The sequence below is a fragment of the Ursus americanus genome, chromosome X, assembly GCF_024610735.1.
Source record: "Ursus americanus isolate L20-20 chromosome X, mUrsAme1.1.p, whole genome shotgun sequence".
Lineage (NCBI taxonomy): Eukaryota > Metazoa > Chordata > Mammalia > Carnivora > Ursidae > Ursus > Ursus americanus.
The window spans coordinates 24,788,093-24,810,552 of NC_142164.1; the positions used below are offsets into that span (position 1 = coordinate 24,788,093).

General features: G+C 37.0%; 1 protein-coding gene across 1 annotated transcript in view; it reads left to right on the top strand.

Moving 5' to 3' along the window:
- The window catches only part of TENM1 (teneurin transmembrane protein 1), a 760,590-nt gene that overhangs the window by 279,995 nt on the left and 458,135 nt on the right, over positions 1 to 22,460 (top strand). Inside the window, exons 4-5 of the mRNA XM_087860146.1 lie at positions 8,162 to 8,422; positions 10,084 to 10,140. Coding sequence (XP_087716272.1) covers positions 8,162 to 8,422; positions 10,084 to 10,140 — 318 coding nt within the window. The remainder of the gene's footprint in view (positions 1 to 8,161; positions 8,423 to 10,083; positions 10,141 to 22,460) is intronic.

A 22,460-nucleotide genomic window follows, 5' to 3' on the forward strand; every position in this document is an offset into this window, starting at 1 on the left:
AGTCAGAAGACAATAGAGAGAACGTGTTCTCCATTAGTCTGATACTGCTATAAATTGTTTTTCCTGAATCCACAGCCAGTGGGCTGCTGTCTCTCTCTTCTTGGCAAATTTGTGGAGCATCTATCATTTGAAATGCATCGCTGATTTACCAAAATAGCAATTTTTCAATTTGCATTAGTAGGCATTGTTTTATGGTAAGCAAAACCATCTCATATGCACTGGAATTGTATTCACGAATTTAATCCTTTCAAGAGTGCTTTCCTGTTAACTAGTGACTTTAAAACTTTGGTATTTAATGACCAGTCCTTGACTAGAATTATTCTAGGGCCTGAGGGGATGACAAAACTACGTTGTATTTATGTAGTCCTTAATAAATCATACAATGCTTTGTGGAAATTATCTCATTTGATTTTGAGAGATAGCAAAAGTTTAGAAAACACCGTAGGATCTGGAGATCTGATTTAGTAGGTAATACAGATGATGCACATGTAGAGAAAAAAGAAGTATACAGTCAGGTATAAAAATATATAGTAAAGATTAGAAATGCTGTGGATGAGGGGAAGATTATTGGGAGAGGGGAGGGGGGAGTTGGAGAATTCTTTGTGAAGGTATTGCAGGAGGTCGGCACAGTACGTCCAGAGATACACAGGCGACGGAAAATGGGGCATCTTTGAAAGATGGTAAGAAGAATCCCCTAAGAGAGCAGAGTGTATCCAAACAGCGACTCCATGCACAGTTCTATCTTGGTATCTTTACTCATTCATCACAAAATAAATGCTTACAGATTAGTGTAGAATGTTACAGAAGTCACATTGTTTGCTTTTCTAAGTATGGTTTGAAGCACTCACAAGTGTTTTTTGTGGTTACTTAACTCTTTAGCTCACACGTCTGGCTTCTGTAAGTGGACTTGTGCTGCAGATTAATGCCGTTTCAAATTCACATGCACACACGCATTAAACAAACAGCTTCCCACGTTTCGTGAACGTAATGAAAATGCAAACGTATACCTAGAAGACCACAGTGGTCAATAAGAATTCAGGCTCCAGAGTATTATGAACAGTCAGAAAATTGGACCAACAAAAGTAAGAAATGAGAAATTTTTAGGGCCATTGAGCACCATGCATTTTCAGTGTTCAGTAGCCCTGAAAATTTCTCATTTAGGCCAGGAAGTGTCTGTCTCATTCGAAATGTTGAAATAAAGGGAACATGCACAGGCTCTCATTGATCTAAATTTCTGTTGAAGTCCAGGACCTCCCACCATCTTTTCTAGCCCCTGATTATTTTGCCAGACTCTTGTTTCGAAGGCTGTAGAGCAAGCATTACGTTTTTCATTGTGGTGGGCCCTGCTGTGTGTTAGCGTCAGAGCGAGTTCGCCCATCTTCTGTGAGTACACTCGAACTGCGGCCTGCACCGACGTGAATATTAGTTCAAGAAAATAGGCAGAAGTTGCTTCTTTACGTATCAAATGTCTTTCCTTCTAAGACTGCTGAAGGATATGCTCCTGTCTCTCTAAATATGATTGGAGTCCCTGTTGATTTCTTCCAGGTCCCTACCTCATCTCCCTTCCTTTTGACTTTCTGTTACAATTCTGTATCCTTCTCTGGTTCGAACCATTTTTACAGATTTGCAACTTAGTGTACTCTTGAGAGCATCCTTTTTGGCATTAACATGGTCTGTTAACTATTTTCTGGGTTGGCTCCAGTTAGCCAGTATTGGTCACAAAGCATGAACATTTCTACTTCAGGCTTTTAACTGTGCCCACATTTTTTGCTGCACTTGTCACTGTACTGACAGATGGAGAAATCTTGAAAATTAAATAAGGCATAATTGGTAGGTCCTGAGTACTGAGATAATGGGTACATTTGAAACCATGAGGGGGGAGATTAGGCTTAGGAAGCTTTGCTGTTTTCTTTAAGTCCTCTGATAACCACAGGCTCCAGATGTACGTGTGGGAACACTCCATCTCTCACTGCTGTGCCCCAGAAAACACTGATAAGCCCTCAGCAGAAAAATAAAGGTCAGGTCTGGGTGGTGCGCCTTTATTACTTTGTTGTCATTTGGACGCTTAACAAAGCTCTCTGTGGAACTTGCCAAAGGACATGACGTTGTCCTGTTAACTCACCCTGCTCAGTGCCTAGTAGAGTTTGCATTCGATTGAGCTTTTTCATGAAGTAAGAGAAGAGGAAATTAAATTGGGCTAATTTTCTAAGACTAAGAGAAATCAGAGAAGTCTATTTTGTTTTGTTTTCTTGACTTGAAATTGAGTGGGTGTTCAGTGGAGCTGTGTTTAAGTAAACTTACATGAACTCATTTGTTTGACAATTTGATAACATTTTATTTTCAAACCCAGTACACTGAGAAATACAAAATGGTACCCAGTAGTGAAAATTATTTGTGTTCTTTCCAGTGTTGCTCACTTCTTTCCCTTCCTTCCTTCCTTCCTTCCTTCCTTCCTTCCTTCCTTCCTTCCTTCCTTCTTTCTCTTGCTTAAGATTGTAATAACTCATTATATTTTTCCTAGAGCCAGTAATGAATTATTAGTGGGTCAGTGATACTTTTTAATTGTGTGACTTTTTATTCATTATGCTATAGAGTACTGTTTGCAATAGCCATGTTTATAAACTGACAATTTTATGTTTGATGAATAATTATTTACTCAGTTGATTTTTTTTACATTACGTATTTTACATACTCTATCACTAATCTTGCAATTCACAATGGATACCTAAGCTGTATCAATACTGTAATATTGCAAGACTTGTAATCATGACACAAGATCTTATTTAGCTAATGCATATGATTATCCTTCACAGTAGAACTGTGAATAGCACCTTGATTTATAAAACCACTCATTCTTTCCCCATTTGTAAATATTAATCATTCCACATTTTGAAATAACAGGGTCAAGTTATAATTACAGAATTTTAGAACAAGGGAGTTACCCAGAGATTGATTTCCAGGTGGACCTGAATATTTTACAAGTGAGGAAACTGAGGCCCCAAGATGTTAAGTGACTTATCCAAAAACAGCATGGCTAATTAAAAACACCTGCTTTTGCATGTAGTCCATAAGGCTTCTTATGAGTCACAGCAGAACTAATAATTTTATTCCCCTCCCTTTTCCTTACTTTGGAAATGGACGACACTCTTTAGAAGTTATATCACAAATCACTCGCGTCATGGGTTAAGATTAATCATGCTTTTCAACCTCCAGTTATTTATTTGGAGTGTGATGCCTTAAAGCTCCCTTTTTAGAGGAAGTTTGAATGGATGGAATTTTAAGGAAAATAAAGTCTTGAGCTTATCAAACTCAAAAATGGCGTTTGTAGAAAAATGCTGATATAGATAACATGACTTTCCCTTTCAAGTTTTGATAAATGGCTTCTCCAGGCTGAATACGTGAAGATCAATCCCTAGATTCAGAGAGAAATTTCAATAGTTCATTTTACTGGACACTTCATAGCATTTAAAAAATATATATTATTAGCATTAATAGTGGCCTAAAGTGATCCTTTGTGCCAGATCCACTCGACTTAGTCTCATGATCCCCAAACTACAGAGTGTTCTTTCAGATGCTGAAAGTTCATCAGTGATCAGTGTCACTCTTCGTTTCCCTCCTAAAATTAGCTTTCAACTGTTATGTTCCCAGGAAAAAAGTGCTCCCTAGAGAATCACTGAGAAATCATGCATCAGTGAGCCTTGATTGCTTGTTAGCTTAGGTAAAAAGCAAGATAGCATTTTGACTACTTTTTCATTCATGTTACATGTACTTAGTTCCATGAGGAGGAAAAGAGTAGGGCCTGCTTCTAACTCGAGACCTGTGGCTCCACCTATGAAAATCGACTGATTCTCCAGTCTCCTCACCGTCCTATTTCCTGGTAGTATAAAATCCACTAAAAAATTTTTTATAGAGGTATAATTCAAGTATAATAAACTACACACATTTAAAATGTACAACTCATAAACTTTGGCATGTATACACATGTGAAACTATCATCACAATCAAAAGAACAGACATGTAGATCATCCCAGCTGTTTCCTTGCGTGCCTTTGTCCTATACTTCCCTCTCACTCTCTCCGTTGGGCACCGCTGATCTATTCTTTGTCACTGGAGATGCGTTTGCATTTTCTAGAATTTTATTTAAAGGGAAACATACATGTATACATGTTGTTGGTCTTCTTTCCCACAGCATAATTATTTTGAGGTCCATGCATCTTGGCACGTATCAATAATTCATTCATTTTTAGGACTGAGTAGTATTCTATACATCCTGTGTGTGTAGGTCTACCACAGGTAGTTATCCTTTCCGCTCCTCGTGGACACTTGGGTTGTGTCTTCTTTTTAGCTGTTATGAATAAAGCTTACGAACAACCTTGTGTATAATTTTGTTTGGACAAAGTTTTCATTTCTTTAGAATAGGTATCCAGGAGTGCATTGCTCTCCTGTTAAGGATTGCTTTACCTTTTTAGGAAACTGGCAAATTGTTTTCCAAAGTGGTTGCACCATATTACTTTCTCACTAGCAATGTATATAGTTGCTCCACATCCTTGTCAACACTTGGTGTGGTCAGAAGTTCTTTAGCCATTGTGGTTAGGGCTGTAGTGATATCTCATTGCAGTTTTAGTTTACATTTTCCTGATGACTAATGATGTGGAGCATCTTTTCACTTGCTTATTGGTTATTTGTATGCTTCTTTTTGCGAGGCATATTCAGATCTTTCTCTCCTTTTAAAAATTGGATTTCAACTGTATTGATTTGCTCTCATTTTGTCTCTTACAAGACTGCAAAATAGGTTTTCCTTATAATAAACTTTAAAAACATGTTTGTGAAGCCCCAAGTACTTCATTCACTTGGCAACATCTGTATCTGTTCACTCCTGAATTGTAATTTCTCATGGTACCAGTCTATCCATTTAAATCTTAGATATCCTAAGATTGTACTTTCATTTCTCTTATGGTTAGCTTTTTGGTAAGACTAGACCTATAATAAATCCAATTGAACTTCATCTTCTCTAGGGAATATGTAGTATTTTAGGTAACAAGGTTATATGTGCAAGGCTAAAAACAACCACTTAAGGTGCATTGTAAGTGCTTTATAGAAAATGCATCCTATGGGAATTTTGAACACCACCAAGACTTTTGTGTATTTAAGGAAATAATCCACAGTGGTAATGTTGATTTCAAGAAAGGGAAGTGTTAACATCATTTACTGTAAGGGAAACTTTTTCTTTCTCTCCTTTTATTTTTGTTTAAACATTTAAAAAGCAACTGATAGCTTACTGGATTGTTACTTTTTCTAATTATGTATCAACAAGGGAAGTGTACTTTGGTTGTATTTAATTAGAGAATTTGTGGTTTAATCTTTGTATTCAGATCAGACTGTGGTTCCAGTAGAAATCTTATGCAATTTTTTTGATCATATTACACCACATTTCCTTAGAAGGGAACAAATCCGTGTTCAGATTTCTTTTTGAATGGGAAATAAATCTCTTTAACGTAAAGGCATTCTTCTTACATTTGCCAGTGATCTTTATTTCTTAACCATATCTAGTATTTTATTACACAGAATGTCAAATTGGCTGTGTATTTATTTTTATTTGCTCATCCTTTTCCAGTGAATGTCTTTACCATGACTCAGATGCTCATATTGTAATCTTTGGAAAATAACAGCTCAGTGCCATTGAATGAGTGAAAATAAATGCAGTCTGTGCTTTTGAAAGTAAATTTCCTAATTAGTGCCCTGATTCCATGGAAAATAAATGGGGACACTTCATAGCAATTCAATTCAAACACTTTCTTCCTTGTGTCTCCAAATAGAATTACAGCTGGTTGCTGCAGAATCTTTGGTAATGCCCCAGTAGGGTTATTCTCTCACTTCTCCCCTTTTCCTAGCTCCCACTGACTTCAGGAAGTATCGGGGGATGGAGTTTTCGAGGTGTGGTCCCTGGGCCAGGAGCGTAGGCCTTACCTGGGAACTTGTTAGAATTGCAGATTCTCCAGCCTTCCTCGAGGGCAGGCATAGTAATCTGTGTTTTAACAAGCCTTCCAGGTGATTCTGAAGCGTGCTGAAGTTTGGGAAGCATTGGTCTAGGGGAGTAAAGGAAGTTGTGAATGCAAGCCTATAAAAAATTCCTTTCCTGCAGCTTCAAGCTGACAGGTTCACGAACAGGTTGCTGTAGCAACAATTGCACAGTAGGATTGGATAATGAAACATTGTGAAATTAAAAGGCATGAATATTAACTGATCACAATATTCTAGATCACTAAGATTTATATTGGGCAAAATGGATTTTTACTTTTAGCCTTATGTCAAGGAGAAGCACAGTTTCTTGAGGTTATATGTTTGACAGGTGGAAACCATGCCTATTTTTAAAACATTACTCCTTTGGAATTTAGACACATTTTTGTGAAAAACAGAATTACTCTTAGTGACATGCAGCACAGAAATAATAAGTAATGTGCTTAGCAGTGACTTGTAACCTTAAAAAATTAATTTATAATTGAATTATCCTGATACATTATAGTAGCCTTCTCTGCCCACAATATCTGTTTCTTAGAGCACAGTGCTGAGCACCTAATGGGTATTAAATAAGCATTAAGAGTTGATTCTTTAAACCCTTTTATGACAATTATATGTCACAAAATATGTCACAAAAATAGCTATTTTTAAAACACATATTCTGTACTCTTCTAGTGTATGGTCTATCTAAATTCTAGCACTTTCTGTATTCAAAGAATTAAATTCACTTTAGGGTTTTTTTTTTTTTTAAAGATTTTATTTATTTATTCAACAGAGATAGAGACAGCCAGCGAGAGAGGGAACACAAGCAGGGGGAGTGGGAGAGGAAGAAGCAGGCTCATAGCAGAAGAGCCTGATGTGGGGCTAGATCCCAGATCGCCAGGATCACGCCCTGAGCCGAAGGCAGACGCTTAACCGCTGTGCCACCCAGGCGCCCCTGGGGTTTGCATTTTATTGATATGTGTTAAGGATTAGATGCACTCAGTTAAGCTTCTTCCTGGCCAAATGACATACCCTGTTTCTGATGTCAGTCTGAGAAAATCCTATATAGTGTACAACATCCCCGGATTACCTTATCTAAGTATTACATGGGCATTTCAGATGATATATCTTGGCATGTGGTCATTTTTCATTAACTTATTAGGGACCGTTAAAGCATCTTTTCCCCTTTTTGACACCTTGCCATAATTGAATGCAAAATTGACTATAAGACTGAATGCCTGATATTCATGCAGTAAGTGGATGGGGCTTCGCTGGTGTCTAACAGAAACCATGCCCAGATGGGTGTTTTAGGAAGACGGGATCTGTTGCTACCTGACATGGGCAATAGACAAATGACACCTAATCTCTGGACCTTATTTTGCTCAACTGTAAAAGGAGGGGATTCATTACATCATCTCTAAGATCCTAAGCATCATAAGGATCTAAGACTTGGGGGGAAAGGGTGGGAGGAATCCAAACCGTGAAGCCCTGCTGGGTGTACTGTACAATTGAATATTTTTTATGTATTTGTTGAAAGAATGAATGAAACAGAATAATTAGCCCCAGGTAGGCCTCAAACTCCTTTGGAGACAATGGGAAATAATGATATTAAGCACTCATAGTTTCAGTGGTTAGGCTAATGTGTTTTGGGAAACATACTTTAGAGAAATATGTTTAAATATGTAATGTTTTTCCCCAGACTTTTCACATTGAATTATTTATTCTTAACCCTAATGTGTATGAAATACTTAGGAAAGCCAATAATTTTAGTATTTTAGGCATAGGTGTGCTCTACAGATGATATATATTCTTCCTAGAAGAGAAGTATCTTTTAAAGGACAGCTTTCTACACTTTATACTCCTCTGCACTCGCCTATTTCATTACATTTTGTGCAACCTAAAATTGTAGCTATAAAGCTATTTTGGGCATGCTTTTTCCTGAGCCTTGTAAGAATCAACAGGAGCATAATTTTAAGCCACAGAAGTGCAAAATAAGCACAGAATCCTAGCTACCATAAATAAAAAGGCCAGAATTCTAAGTTTGCAAAAACACATAATTACTAGCAAGGAGGGAGAGGGGGGCATAAGGACAAGAAGTAGGATTTTATCGGGTCTTTCTTCCTATTTCTAAACTTCTTCTCTGAACTTCGTTTCTTCTTAGAGATGGAATTCTGTGAAACTCCTCACACTCTGTGCTCTGGCTACCAGACAGACATGCACAGTGTTTCTCGGCATGGCTACCAGCTAGAGATGGGCTCTGATGTGGACACGGAGACCGAAGGTGCGGCCTCACCTGACCATGCTCTGAGAATGTGGATACGGGGGATGAAATCAGAGCATAGCTCCTGTTTGTCCAGCCGGGCCAACTCTGCGCTGTCCTTGACTGACACGGACCATGAAAGGAAGTCGGATGGGGAGAATGGTAATAGAACTATCTATACTGTTTGAGTAAACCCCAGAGAAGATGCGGTTTTTAGCCTTTGAGATTTGTTTTCCTTCCCTGTGTCTGCTTATCTTTCATGTAATATGCAGGTGAGGAATGCAGGTTAGTGGGTTCCCATGGACAAGGTATGTACCCAAGTATCTGGCAAATAGACACATTTATTTATAACTGCGTGAAATGCTTTTCATTTCTGGTGATCCCCCAAGGGAAATAATCTCATGTCATCAGCAGTATTGTGCATGTCTTATTGATTACTCACCTTTTATTCTCATCTTTATTTTCCAGTGTACTACTAGTGGTATTTATTATAGAAAGTACTCATTTCCTGTATTTCGGCTTTATATCAATATATGAACAATGAGATGAATGACTGTATAGCAAGCATGTTCTGTATGTGCTTTCTATTTTAATTCAGATTAACCGGGCAAGTGTACAGGCAGATTCAAATTAACCAGGTTAGACTGAAACGATTAAAAAAAACCCAGAAAGTAAATTAACTTCAGCCATTTGCCTGACAGTAAGTAATAATACCAGTATCATAAATTGCAATTATATATTCTTTTCTTACAACTTTTAGAAACAGAAAAGTTTGTCTTTTTGATTTGTTGGGAAGAGGTTAATTTATTTTACTTCTGTTCCTCTGTCCCAACTGAAGGACAGAATCCTTTCATAAAAAGCACATTAATGCTTATTAAACACGTTAATCTGGGCTCTTCATCATTCTGTTTGTCTAAACTTCATAGGTCCCATTACTGCGACCACAGGCCTGCTCTGTTAGCAGTGGCTAATTAGTATTTTCTCAGGTGGCAGAGAGGTAGCCAACCGCCCTATACCTACAGCTTTTTCTGTTCTGTCCTCCTCTGCCTGGTTCAGCCCAGAGGGGACCCTGGCCACAATGCTATTATAATCAAGAATGACTGTTTGCCCGCTAGTTAGAATATCATTTCCTTAATGAGAGGCCATGACATTTTGTAATATCACCAAGTATCCATGTGGTCTTGATGTGTTTTATTTTTTTTTAGTTTATTTTCATGTGTGTATGTATGTATTGCTGGCTTTGGCCAAGAGCATAGGAGGCTAATTATGGAAATGAGAAGGGAACATAGATGATCTGTGTATGCATAGTCATGTAAGTGAGAGAGCGTTAGGATGGAAGTTATAAGACCTAGTACTGGTCTCTAGAGTTTTCTGGGATTCAGCTGTGAAACAGAAAAAACAATGACCAAATTCATGTGAGAAGGGCTGTTAGATGATCTCTGCATTGCCGAGACTTCTCGGTGTCCCTCATGTCACTCCTGACATACGAAGTTGTATAGCCAGTTCGCTGCATTGAAACATTAAAATAGAAGAAGTTTCTCCATGGGTTTCCACCATTCTTCCACTTCCACAAGACCCTAGATATGGGGTTTCTTTTGAGGTAATGAAATAATTCTGGAATAATATATTGGTGGTGGTTGCATAACTCTGTGAAAATACTAAAAATCACTGAATTATACATTTTAAGAAGGTGAACATTATGGTATATGAATCATATTTCATTGACTCTGTTAAATACTACCGGGTGAAAGGTAGGGGTTAAAGATTGAGGAATCCCAGATGAGTTGGATAAGGATTAATTCATAAAATGTTTGATATTACAGGCTTTAAATTCTCTCCTGTTTGTTGTGACATGGAGGCTCAAGCTGGGTCTACTCAAGGTAGGTGTTTCCAAATATTTGACCACCGATTATTTTTACCTCACCCCATCCCTGACACCCACCCCACAAAGTGGAACCCTGCCCCCCTGAAAAACAGCACACAGGGCTGGTTATTTAACCTGTCAAAGATGAGTTCATTGGCTGCTTATTGATTTGCTTTCCTCTGGAAGACTTCATGTGTGTATGTTGGTAGTGAAGAAGAGGCGAGGCAGGAGCTGGAGACAAGGACAAGACAAGATCTGAGGTGGGATAGGGAAACATTGATTTAGCATGGAGGTATAGATTTTAAATCAAATTGGGTTGGGTTTGGCTTCATGATTTCCTATGTTATCTATGATTTTTTGCATGGCTCTAGTCGTTCATTTAATTCAGATATTGTCATAACTTTACAACACCTCCTAGCAAATGGCTTTGGTCTTCTCCTTCAGATGCTCCGGCTTGGGTTTAGAATCCCGCTCTATCCATGTCATCAATTATAAATAATACCTTCAATGAAAGAAATGTTGTTCTTTCTTCTCTGTAAACCTTTGTTTATACTGTATCATTTTTCAGTGAGGGGATATTGGTGCCCTTTTTATTTTTGTCTTCATTGCGCTTATTAGGCTTTGCAATATTTTAAGTGACTTTCATGAAAATCAAACTCTCAGAGTGAGGGGATCCTCACGTCTGACTATAGGGCAATGACTCAAAATTGGAAGGTAGCCGGGGGAAGGGATCAGAGGAAAGATATATCAGAATGAGCTTTATCAAAATGCACATTTTCATCCCCTACCCTACCGTGAGAACTGCTCACTGGGGTGAGCCACTCTACCGTATTACTATGCCTTATTTCTTGGATGTTTAGGGACTTTCAAGAATGAAACTCTTCAGTTTCATTTGGCCCTCAGTCTAATCAACCATCTATCTACCTTGATCATGTAATACTTTTTACCGAGACAGAGTTGGAAGATGGAGGAGTAAAGGACAAGCATCCTTTCTTTTCCTTGTAGGTTTATTTTCCTTATGGTTTATTTTAGAAACTGGATAGGGTATCACAAAATTGGGCTGGGCTGCCAAGGAAAACTGATGATCCAGTCTGCTAAAAACTCATCCTTACTGTAAGACTCTGTTGGCCCAATATGTACCTCCAAGAATGATTTCAACTTTTGAGAGGCAGTAGAGCATAGTGATTATAAGCTTGGACTGTGGAGCCAGACAACCTAGGTTTAAGTCCCAGCTGTGTGACCTTGGGAAAGTTATATAAAGGTTCTGTGCCCGAATTTCATCATCTGTAAAATAAGGATAATATTAATGTCTACCATAAGGATTTTGTGACGATTGAGTAAATTAATGTATGTAGCGATTTAGAATAGTATTTGTAATACATGAGTACAATTTGAATGTTCACTATTATTACTGATCCGCACTTCACAATTTCCAAACAACACTTTTAGTATCTTTGTCTCCTGTCATCCTCTGATCACTCTGCGAAATAGGTTCTCTATTTTACATAGGAGGGAGAGTTGAAACAGCAATTCAGAAACCAGCTAACTAAGTGCAATGGATGATTTTCCAAACAGCCATTTCTTTCCTTCCTTGACTCGCATATAATGTGAACTTAAACAACTTTTCCCTTATTGGCGAGAGTTCTATACGTCTTACTCTGACCCCTACTAGTAATTTTCAATAAAGAGTATGCAGTTTGGAGTCTTAATTTATGACCTGTAGTATGATTTCACCAACTTGAGTCTATAAATTTTCAATCAGTGATAACCAGGCCTGAGTGGTCTTCAGCATTTCCCTAGGTTCTCACAGAGGAGCTTTGAGTGAAGATGAGAGTATAAATGGTTTTTCTAAAAGCATGTTAATTTGAAGAAATAGTTATTTTCAATGAATGGAACTTAATGTTTGTGTGCAAATGTTGCTATTTATTTCCCATTGATCTCATCCATTCATGAAAGGAGGCCTAGCAGGGCATCTTTTTCACTAATCTGACTTTGTATATACTATATTTGAAAAGAGTAAAACGGTGTAAAATTTTTAGGATTTATATATTTTGCTGTCTCAGACTCTATGCCTACCCCATCCCTGTGCCTCAGTTAGTGTCAGTGACACTTTCTTTTGTTTCTGTCTTTCTATACATTCTGATTTTGAGATTATTGATGAGGCAGTGGGCACAATATCATAGATCAGCTGGGATCATACAAGCCTCACTCCTATAAATGTGGGAGAAAAGTGAAGATAGGGGAAATCGTTAATTTGGGTGAATTATTCAACTGGGAAAGATTTCCGAGAAATGATTTCAAGGATGCTTTCAATTCTGTCCATCCTAGATTATGACTTGGATTTCCTACTTACATTTCCAAAATCATGTCTATAAGGACTTGTTTCTTTCATTTCATTAATTGGTTAAGCCTTTCAAAATATTTATTTTTTCTCATTTTCTTCATAAACTCTATTTGGTTACTCTTAATTGAATTTAAGTCTCCGACATGCTATAACCTATGAAGGATTAAAATCAATAACCATCCATTTTAGCACTGAAACGCTTGGACTGAGCCGCCTGAAGCAAAGGGGAGGGAGAACATTGGGTAACAGAAGGGAATCCAGATTTCTTAGCTTTCATAGGGCAATCAGAACACTAATGGAGTTTGTTTCCATTCCCTCAAATTTGTCCTAAGTAAACCTTTTGTTGTCTATTGATGCTTAATGGTCTGTTTAGGAAAAATGCAGATTTACTCAAGTTAGCTTCATCCTGAGGCCTGTGAGCAGGACACTTTGCTATCAACCATACTTCTTTATTCATTTTAGCCCTTCACCATTCCCATTTCACCTTACTACCAACATTGCTCTGAGGAAAAAATTAAAACTGAGAGGCAATATATTTTTATAGCCCTTCTCTGATCTTACGAGGATAGAAATGCTAGTGGGTCAAACCTCTGGTTCTCTAATACACCTGCCTCTGACAGGTGATCCAGTGGGCATTTCTTAGGAGGGTTCGGCAGTCCTGCTTGAGCATCGGCCTCAGCAACTAGGGTACCCCTCGTAATTACATTCGCCCTCACCTCAGACTGGAGGAAGAAGCTATATGGGCAGCTACATTTGGATAATCAATTTCCAAGAATGTGTTTTTCACAAACGGCCTAAATGAAACAGCTGGATTATAAAAAGTGAAAATAAAATTGCGTATCAAGAAGCTAAATGGAAGAAACAGAGAAAAAGCATTTTGAACCTGTAACTAATAAAGTATACAGATGGTCCCCGACTTACGATGGTTCGATTTACATTGCTTTGGACCTTATGGTGTGAGAAAGTAGTACTCATTCAGTAGTAACTGTACTTTGAACTTGAATTTTGATCTTTGCCTGGAGTAGGGGTATGCAGTACAATCCTCTCATGATGCTGGGCAATGGCAGCCCCAGCCCCCAGTCAGCCATGTGATCACAAAGGTAAACGGCCAATTCACTTACACCCATTCTGCACCCATACGACCATGCTGTTTTTTTTACTCTCAGTAGAGTAGCCAATAAATTATGTGAGTTATTCAACACTTTATTATAAAGGCTTTGTTCGAGATGATTCTGCCCAACAGTAGGCTAATGTGAGTGTTCTGAGCAAGCTCAAGTTAGGCTAAGCTATGATGCTCAGTAGGTCAGGTGTTCTACATGCATTTTCGATGGGTTTATCAGGCCATAACCCCATTGTAAGTCCATGAAGATCTGTAATTCACAAAGAAATTATTTATAGCTATATTTTTGTTTATAATGATATTTCTAGGCAAGCCATATTTGTTGAGCACCTGCTCGCTGCTAAGCTCTGTACTGGAGACTGGGGATATATAAAAGATGACCAGTATACAATCCCCAATCTCAAAGAACGTGCAGTCTAGTGGGAGGGATTGATGCCCTGTTAGTTAGGATTATTCATTATTATTTATTACTGTTATTGCAGGGAATAGAAACCAACTTGAGATAGCTTAAACAAAAAACCACATTTATTTAAAAGGACATGAGAATGCTTCACGGGACCAGGGCAAGAGAGTGGCTGGACAGCAGGAAGGAGTTGGATCAGAAGAGTTGCCTGGACTTTGCCTCTTGCTTCTGAATCCAGTTCCTTCGGTCCTGCCTCTGCAGGTTGACTTTCTCTAAATCTCCATTTTCAAGACACACCTAAAACCTCATATAATTCCTCAGTTTATATTTCTGCTGTTCAGGAAAGAAGTTGAAATTAACCTGATATTTTTCAGTGCCATTTCTAAATTCCAAGGAGACAGAATAATTTTTCCAGCTTGAGTCAGATAACTACCACTGGTCCCATCAGCTACACCTAGGGAGTGAGGTCAGTAATACAAATGTTGCTTTGTGGGAACCCACCCATAGGGTTCTTGGAGCAATTCTCAATGCAGGGCAGTCAGAGCCAAGTGGGCACATATACCCAGAGAGATCTATTAGAGAGGAGAAGGAGCTAATTTTAATACAATCCAGTTAGTACTGTGATAAAGATACGTGCAGCTTGCTACGAGAATGCAAGTGATCTCAAACCATTTATCACAGTAAAAATGGTTCTATTAATGCAATCTAAATAAACCGTGCTCTCTATAGAGTGTGTGGTTAAGAACAGGGTCTATGGTATAAGGTGCACCTAGGTTTGTGCCCTGGTTCAGCCATTTACCTGCTGTGTGTCCTTGAACAGGTACCTAAAGCTTTCCAAGCCTCAGTTTCCTTGTCTGTCAAGTGGAGATATTGCCTATGCAGTTTTTGTGTGTGTGAGGATTAAATGAGAAAATGAATATATTGCTCTTCACAATGTACCTGTCATATGTTAAATGCGCAGTCAGTGTTAGTTGTGGAGGTTTTCTATCACTCAGCAAGAATTTATCCTGCGCGACTTGTGGGGTAGGTGGTACCAGGCGAAGGCTCTCTTGGCAAGGATTAGCCAGACCTGCCATGTGACTTCTGAAACATCTGGTATCCCAGGAAACTCTAGCTAGCAGGGTCCAGCCTACTTCTCCTCATTTCCATCTGGGTAAAATGCCACGCACTTGTCTTACCTTCAATAATACACCATTTCAGCAGCCAACAATCTTGTTCTGCCAAGTATAGAAGACTATGAGAAGAAATTCAATGAAGTGCTTCAGACCTGGCTGAGGATTCATTTGTACCATTGTTTTCCTATTGTCATTGTAGTAGCCCCTTAAGGTAGAGCTGGGATTTCAACTACCTAGAAGCCCTGTTGATTTCCACAATTGTTGGGCAGCTGAGCTCCCTATATGCTGCTCAGGAACTTTACAGGTAAGGGATTACCTGATATAATCCCATAATAGCCAAAAAATCCATTAGTACTACTCCCTGTTGTTTCTGTACTGCATACCACAGAAGCCTGGTAATATACCATGTGCTACCAATAAACACCATACCATCACAGCCATGCATATGGTGTTCTCAGACCCTAAATTGCTTCATCAGAACAGCAGGAGTTGTGAAAAAATAGCTAGCCTAACACCTGGGTTTCTTGAATGACATGTAATAGTTATACCCAAATGAGGAGTCATTCCTTCTGATATTTGACCGTGTGGGGCCATTCATGTGCATTTAATGGAGGGAATTTGTTTGTTTGTTTTACATTTCTTTCCTTTGCTTTTTTGTTTTCCCCTGGTAATGTAAGTTATACAGGACACTTCCATAGCAATGATAACAGTTCCTCGGGAACCATCTGAATGTCAAAGGAAGTGTGTGAAACAATGCAATGACTTGGTAATAGCTTTGGCAGGAGCCCTGCCATATAACTGACATCCTAATGGCTCTGTTGGACCCATTAGGCATGTATAAGACAGTGCAGTTGACTTTGTAATGGCTCCTTTGGAGATGTTACACGATCAGAGGAAGTGTGTAAGTCATTGAGATTACTTTATGTGTGGGTGAGACACTTCTGTGGTGACTGTGATACTCTTACAATTGAAAACAATTTTGATGTTATTGAAATTCATGCCATTATAAAGTTAGATATAACAAGCTTTTTTTTCTTTTTCTGTAGGTTATTTTAACTAGTATTTTTTTTTTAGTGTTGAAGTACTATCAGCTGATGGTTTAAAAATTAAAACAGTAAAAACAGGTTTAAAGTGAAAAATGCTTCTCCCTCTTACCCTTCAGATGCCACTCTTGACAGGTAACCAGTGTTAACAGTGTATTATTTATCATTCCCTGAATGTTCTGTACGTGTACAAATGGGAGAATATACTATAGAAAGTCTAATAACGTCTTCTAGTTAATATTATATCTTGGACATTCTCCCATATTTGTAATTTATAGATCTGTCTCACTCTTTTTAATGGTTGTGTAGTATTCTGTTTCTGTATCATTTTTTTCATTTTTTTAGTCAGTTCCCTTATTTGTGGACATATAGATTTCCAGCGCTTTGTTACTAAAAACGGTGCTGCATTTAACATCTTTGTACACATCTTTTTGCACACCTGTTGGATAATTTCGTAGAAGTGGAAATGGTGGGTCAAGGATATGTACTTTGAGCATTTTTTATAGATATTACTAAATTTCCCCTTTAAACAACCAATTTATCTTCCTTCTAATGCACCTGTTTTCCCATATCCTTATTAACACTGACAATGGTGAAAAAGATTTCTAATACCCAATCTGCTAGATGAAATATGGTATCTTTTTATGCTATTATTTTGCATTTTATTTATGAGGGAGCTTGGGTATCTTTTTATATGTTAATGGATCATTTGCATTTCTTTGGTTCTGAATTGTCTCTTGACATCCTTCACCCATTTTTCTATTTGAATTTTTATATTTCTTACTATTTTTCAAGACCACTTCATATATTAAGGTTAAAAATCATTGGTGTCACATATTATGCATGTTTCTTAGTTTATCATTTGCCTTTTGAAATAGGTTCATAAGATGTGTCTGTGAGTGTAGATGTAGAGCTTTATTTTTTAAGTGGTCAAATTCAATCATCTATATTTTTGACTTATGGAAGCAGACGTAGATATAGTTGTAGAATGTATTTGGTGTAGAAGCAGATATAGTTATCAACAACATTATAATGTCCCCAGTTCTTTTTTTTTCATAATAATATTTTTTATTATATTATGTTAGTCACCATACAGTACATATAATGTCCCCAGTTCTAAAAGCAAACTGCTTGAAAATTTATTTTAACTTTGAATTAGAATCTAAGTATCTATATACAAATAATAAATCTAAATGTCTGGTATGTATACATGTGGTATGCATCACAGATATATTTACATGAAATCAAACCTGAATGTAAAAGAAGTTAAATATAATATGAATAATGTAGACATTAAAATAAATTAGAATTATTTATTAGTCTTTGTAATTGATCTTGATATATTGTTTAACCACTTCTTTAGTACATTAAGTAATGTGAAAGAAGCCAAAATGAGTTAATGTGCTTACAGAATTAGCTTATCAATAGATTTTTTAAAAATTTAGGGTCTTGAACTCACAACCCTGAGATCAAGACCTGAACTGAGATCAAGAGTTGGGAATTCAACCAACTGAGCCACCCGTGTGCCCCAGTAGATTTTTTTAAGAGGTTAGAAACTGTAAGAAAAAATATGGTTGAGCATATACTCACTAGGAATAAATGACAGTATAGGCGTACGTTGTTTCTTCGTGCTTCGCAGATACTGTGTTTGGTTCAAATTGAAGGTTTATGGCAACCCTACTTCGAGCAAGTCTATCAGCACCATTTTTTTCAACAGCGTTGCTTACTTTGTATCTCTGTGCCACATTTTGGTTCAAGATTTCAAACTTTTTCATTATTATTAATGATGGTGATCTGTAACCAGTGACCTTTGATGTTACTACTGTAATTATTTTGGGACACCACAAACCATGTCCATATAAGATGGTGAACTTAATCAATAAATGTTGTGTCTTCTGACTGCTCCTCCAACTGGCCAGTTCCCCATCTCTCTCCCTCTCTTCCAGCTACCCTATTACCAAGACACAACAGTACTGAAATTAGCACAATTAATAACCTACAACAGCCTCTAAGTGTTCAAGGGATAGGAGGGGTATCATGTTTCTCGTTTAAATCAAAAGCAAGAAATGATTAAACTTAGTGAGGAAGGCATGTTGAAAGCTGAGACACGAAGAAAGCTAAGCCTCTTGCACCAAACAGTTAGCCAAGTTGTGAATATAAAGGAAGAGTTCTTGAAAGAAATTGAAAGTGCTACTCCAGTGAACACATAAATGATAAGAAGGCAAAACAGCCTTATAGCTGACAGGGAGAAAGTTTTAATGGTCTGAATAGAGGATCAAACCAGCCACAACATTCCCTTAAGCCAAAGTCTAATGCAGAGCAAGGCCCTAACTCTCTTCAATTCTATGAAGGCTGAGAGGTGAGGAAGCTGAAGAAAAAAAAGTTTGGAGCTAGCAGAAGTTGGTTCAGGAGGTAAGGAAAGAAGCCATCTCCATAGCATAAGAGCAAAGGGGGAAGCAGCCAGTGCTGATGGAGAAGCTGCGCCAAGTGATCCAGAAGATCTGGCTAAGATCATCCCTGAAGGCGGCTACACTAACAACAGGTTTTCAGTGTAGACAAAACAACCTTCTATTTCAAGAAGATGCCATCTAGGACTTTCGTAACTAGAGAGAAGTCAGTGCCGGCCTTCAAAGCTTCAAAGAACAGGCTGACTCTTATTAGATCTTGGTGACTTTAAGTTGAAGCCAATGCTCCTTGCTGACTCTGCCTTATTTTTGGATATTAACATTTCCAGTATTTCACTATTATAAAAATGTTACAATAGACATCTTTGTGATCAAAGCTATGGCCTGGTTCTGCTTCCTTATGATAGATTTCTACAAAGAAAATAACTGGGTTCAATAATGTTTACATTAAGGCCCAAGATACATGTTATGAAGTTATTTCTGAATTCATAGCCCCCCATTAGCAAAGCATGAAAATAGCAGTTTCATTGTTCCCTCACTTATACTAGGTGATTTACTTTAAAATATTTCTTGCCAATTTTTCAATGAAAGGTAAAAAAAAAAGAAACTATGTATTTAAAATTACATGTCACTTATTGATTCTGTTGTTGAACCTTTTATCATCTCTTTTTTTTCCTAATGATAATTCCTCATTTGTTAGTTGAACTGATTTCCAATTATATATTGTTTAAAATCTAGAACTAATGAATAAATCTGAAAGTCATTTCACCGGGGGGGGGGCAATAAAATACATAATCAAGGAAAGGGGAGAAGATAAAAAATAAGCCTGTCATAATAACTACAGATAAAGAGGAAATTGAACAACTCCTAAGAAACTCCTTTGTGCACCTCTTTGAAGATACACTTGAAAATCTGGGTAGAGTGGATGATTTTATAGGAAAAATATAAATGCCCAAAACTGGCCTTAGAAGATAGAGAAAATCTTAACTTTCCGATTTATATGACAGAAACAAAATTGCCAAAGAACTACCCAAATCAAAAAAAGTAGCAGAATTAGTTTCATAGGCAAAATCTGCCAATCTTTTAAGGAACATATCATTTCAGTGAACCTTAAATATTTTCAGAGCATAATGAAAGTGAAAGCTTCCAAATCTTTAAAAAAATTTTGGAAGCAAGAAAAGCTTTGAGATGCAAAGCAGAAAAAGAAATCCCAAAATATATCTACAAACCAATTGTACTTGTGAATATTGGTGCAAGCTTCTTGAATAAAATACTGGCAAACAAGGTCCAGCAATAGAGTAAGAGAATAATACTATACTGCTGATCATCAATTTTTGATAAAGATTCTTATTTAAATATACCTATATATTTATAGAAATCTAATTTCTTAGAATTCTATTATATATGCTATTATTATTACATTATATGCTGCATTATAATTAAATATAATTACATATATAAATAAATATAATTATGTATAATTAAAAATATATAAATAATTCTGTAGCATGATGTCATGTAAAATTATAAAATCCAATTTTATTCTAAGTGAGGAAGCACTAGAAGGATTTCTACTAGAGTCAAGAGCAAAACAAGGATGTCCGCTTTTACCAACTACTTTACACTATTATGAAGGTTGCAGCTGTCACCATGAGAAAACAGAGGGAAATAAGAGGAATAAAACTAGAAGCAATGAAGTAAATTATTTGCAGATTATATAATGTATGTTTATAACAATCTAAGAAACGCAAACAAATTAATACAATAAGAATTCAGTAAACTAAATTTATACAACATTAGCACACTGAATTAATAGTTTTTCTCTGTATAAACCACAACCAATTAGAAAATATAGTTGAATAAAGTATTAGTTTAGCTTACAATGCGATGGTGACAATCAAAATGCTTAGGAACCAACTAGTAAAAAGTACAGACTACACACCTGCACACGCACACATACACTACAGTGCTGTTGAGGAACAGGAAGGAAACATACAAATGGAAAGCCATTCCCTGTTCTTGGATGGTAAGTCTCAGCATCATGAAGTTCTTCCTAAATTAATGTGTAATTCTTACAGGCCTCCAATAAAAGTATCAGTTGGCCTTGTAAAAACACTGACTTACTGGCTCTAATGTTCAAATGGAAAAACAAACAAACATGTGAGAACACTTTGAAAATATTAGGGGAAAAAACGTTGTGATAGTAAGTTTGCCAGTTATTAAAATGTATTTAAGTTCCTTTTAATTATAGTGTTTGGGGCTAGTGTGTGCATAAACAAAGTGTTAGAATAGAAGAGGAAACCCAGAAATGGACCCTAATACAGATAGGAATATAGAATATGTTCACGATGTCATGTCATTAATAGGGAAAACATGAATTGTTTAAAAAAGGTGTTAGGATAATTGGGTAGCTATCTGCAAAATAATAATATTGCTTCTCTACCTCACTCCCTACACCAAAATAAATTCTAGATGCATTAATATTTTAATGTGGAAATAATTACTAGAAGGAAATATGGGAGAATTTTTTTCCTGACCTCGGAGTAGGAGAAGCTTTTCTAGATATAGCACACGAAAACAAGCTGTAAACAAAAAGGTTGCCATGCTGTATTTGTAGCATCCAGAGACAAAGGGTTAATTTCCTCTTACGTAAAAAGCACTTACAGTCAATAAGAAAAAAGCCCCAACAATAAAATGAAAAGCAATTGATAGAGCCCGTAGAAAAGGAATGAGAATGGTTTTTGAACATATCAAAAATGTTAACCTCACTCGTAAGAGAAATGCACGATAGAACTATAAGTTATTTATCACCTGTTACATTGGTAATAATAAGTTGATAATATGCTTTGTTGATAAAGGTGTATAAAATGTAGATTGTAGGAGTATAAATAGATACAGTCTCTATGAGAGGAAATTTGGCAAAATCTAGCAAAAGGTCTGCCTCCTTTGACTCAGCAGTTTCACTTCACAGAATTTATCTTACAGATATTGAATGAGGATGTTTACAGTAGCATTGTTCGAAATACCAAAAAATCAAGGATATCGATGAAAATGTTCATCAGTAGGAGGCTCCTTGAATAATTTATGGTATAGTCATGCAGTGGAATACTTTGGAGCCTTAAAAAGAAGGAGGGGCACCTGGGTGGCGCAGTCGTTAAGCGTCTGCCTTCGGCTCAGGGCGTGATCCCGGCGTTATGGGATCAAGCCCCACATCAGGCTCCTCCGCTAGGAGCCTGCTTCTTCCTCTCCCACTCCCCCTGCTTGTGTTCCCTCTCTCACTGGCTGTCTCTCTCTCTGTCAAATAAATAAATAAAATCTTAAAAAAAAAAAGGAGATATACATGACGGGAGGAGAAGTGGAATGGTTTAGGAAGAATTGCACAGGGCTATTTCAACTCTATTGAGGACATATTTATTTATTTGTAGCATTTTATTTCTTAAACAAGTGGTGGGGATACACGGGTGTTTAAAGTATTGTTCTTTATACTCCTTTTAGATATCTGAAATATTTTTAATAAATTTAACATGAACGAAATGAGACAACTCTGTGTGTATTGAAGGGGAATGATCTTCAACATACGTCATTAGACAAAAGCCACAGGGTTTGAGTCATTGTGTACAGCAGTGGCTTTTTTTGTTTGTGACTCAGAGTAAGAAACACTTTTTACATTGTGACCCAATTTGTAATGAAGGTATAAATAAAAATAAAAATTAGCAACAAAAATTTCACAATACCTACCCTTACTATGAACAACATGCTCTGACATTTTTTATTTCATTTAATTTCATGTCTTTGTAGTGTTAACTGTGATGCAGTAAATTTATGTCATAACCCACTAATAGGTCACAACCTCCAGTTTAAAAACTGATGTCTAGCACACACTACACTTGGTGTGTAGTTTTTAAT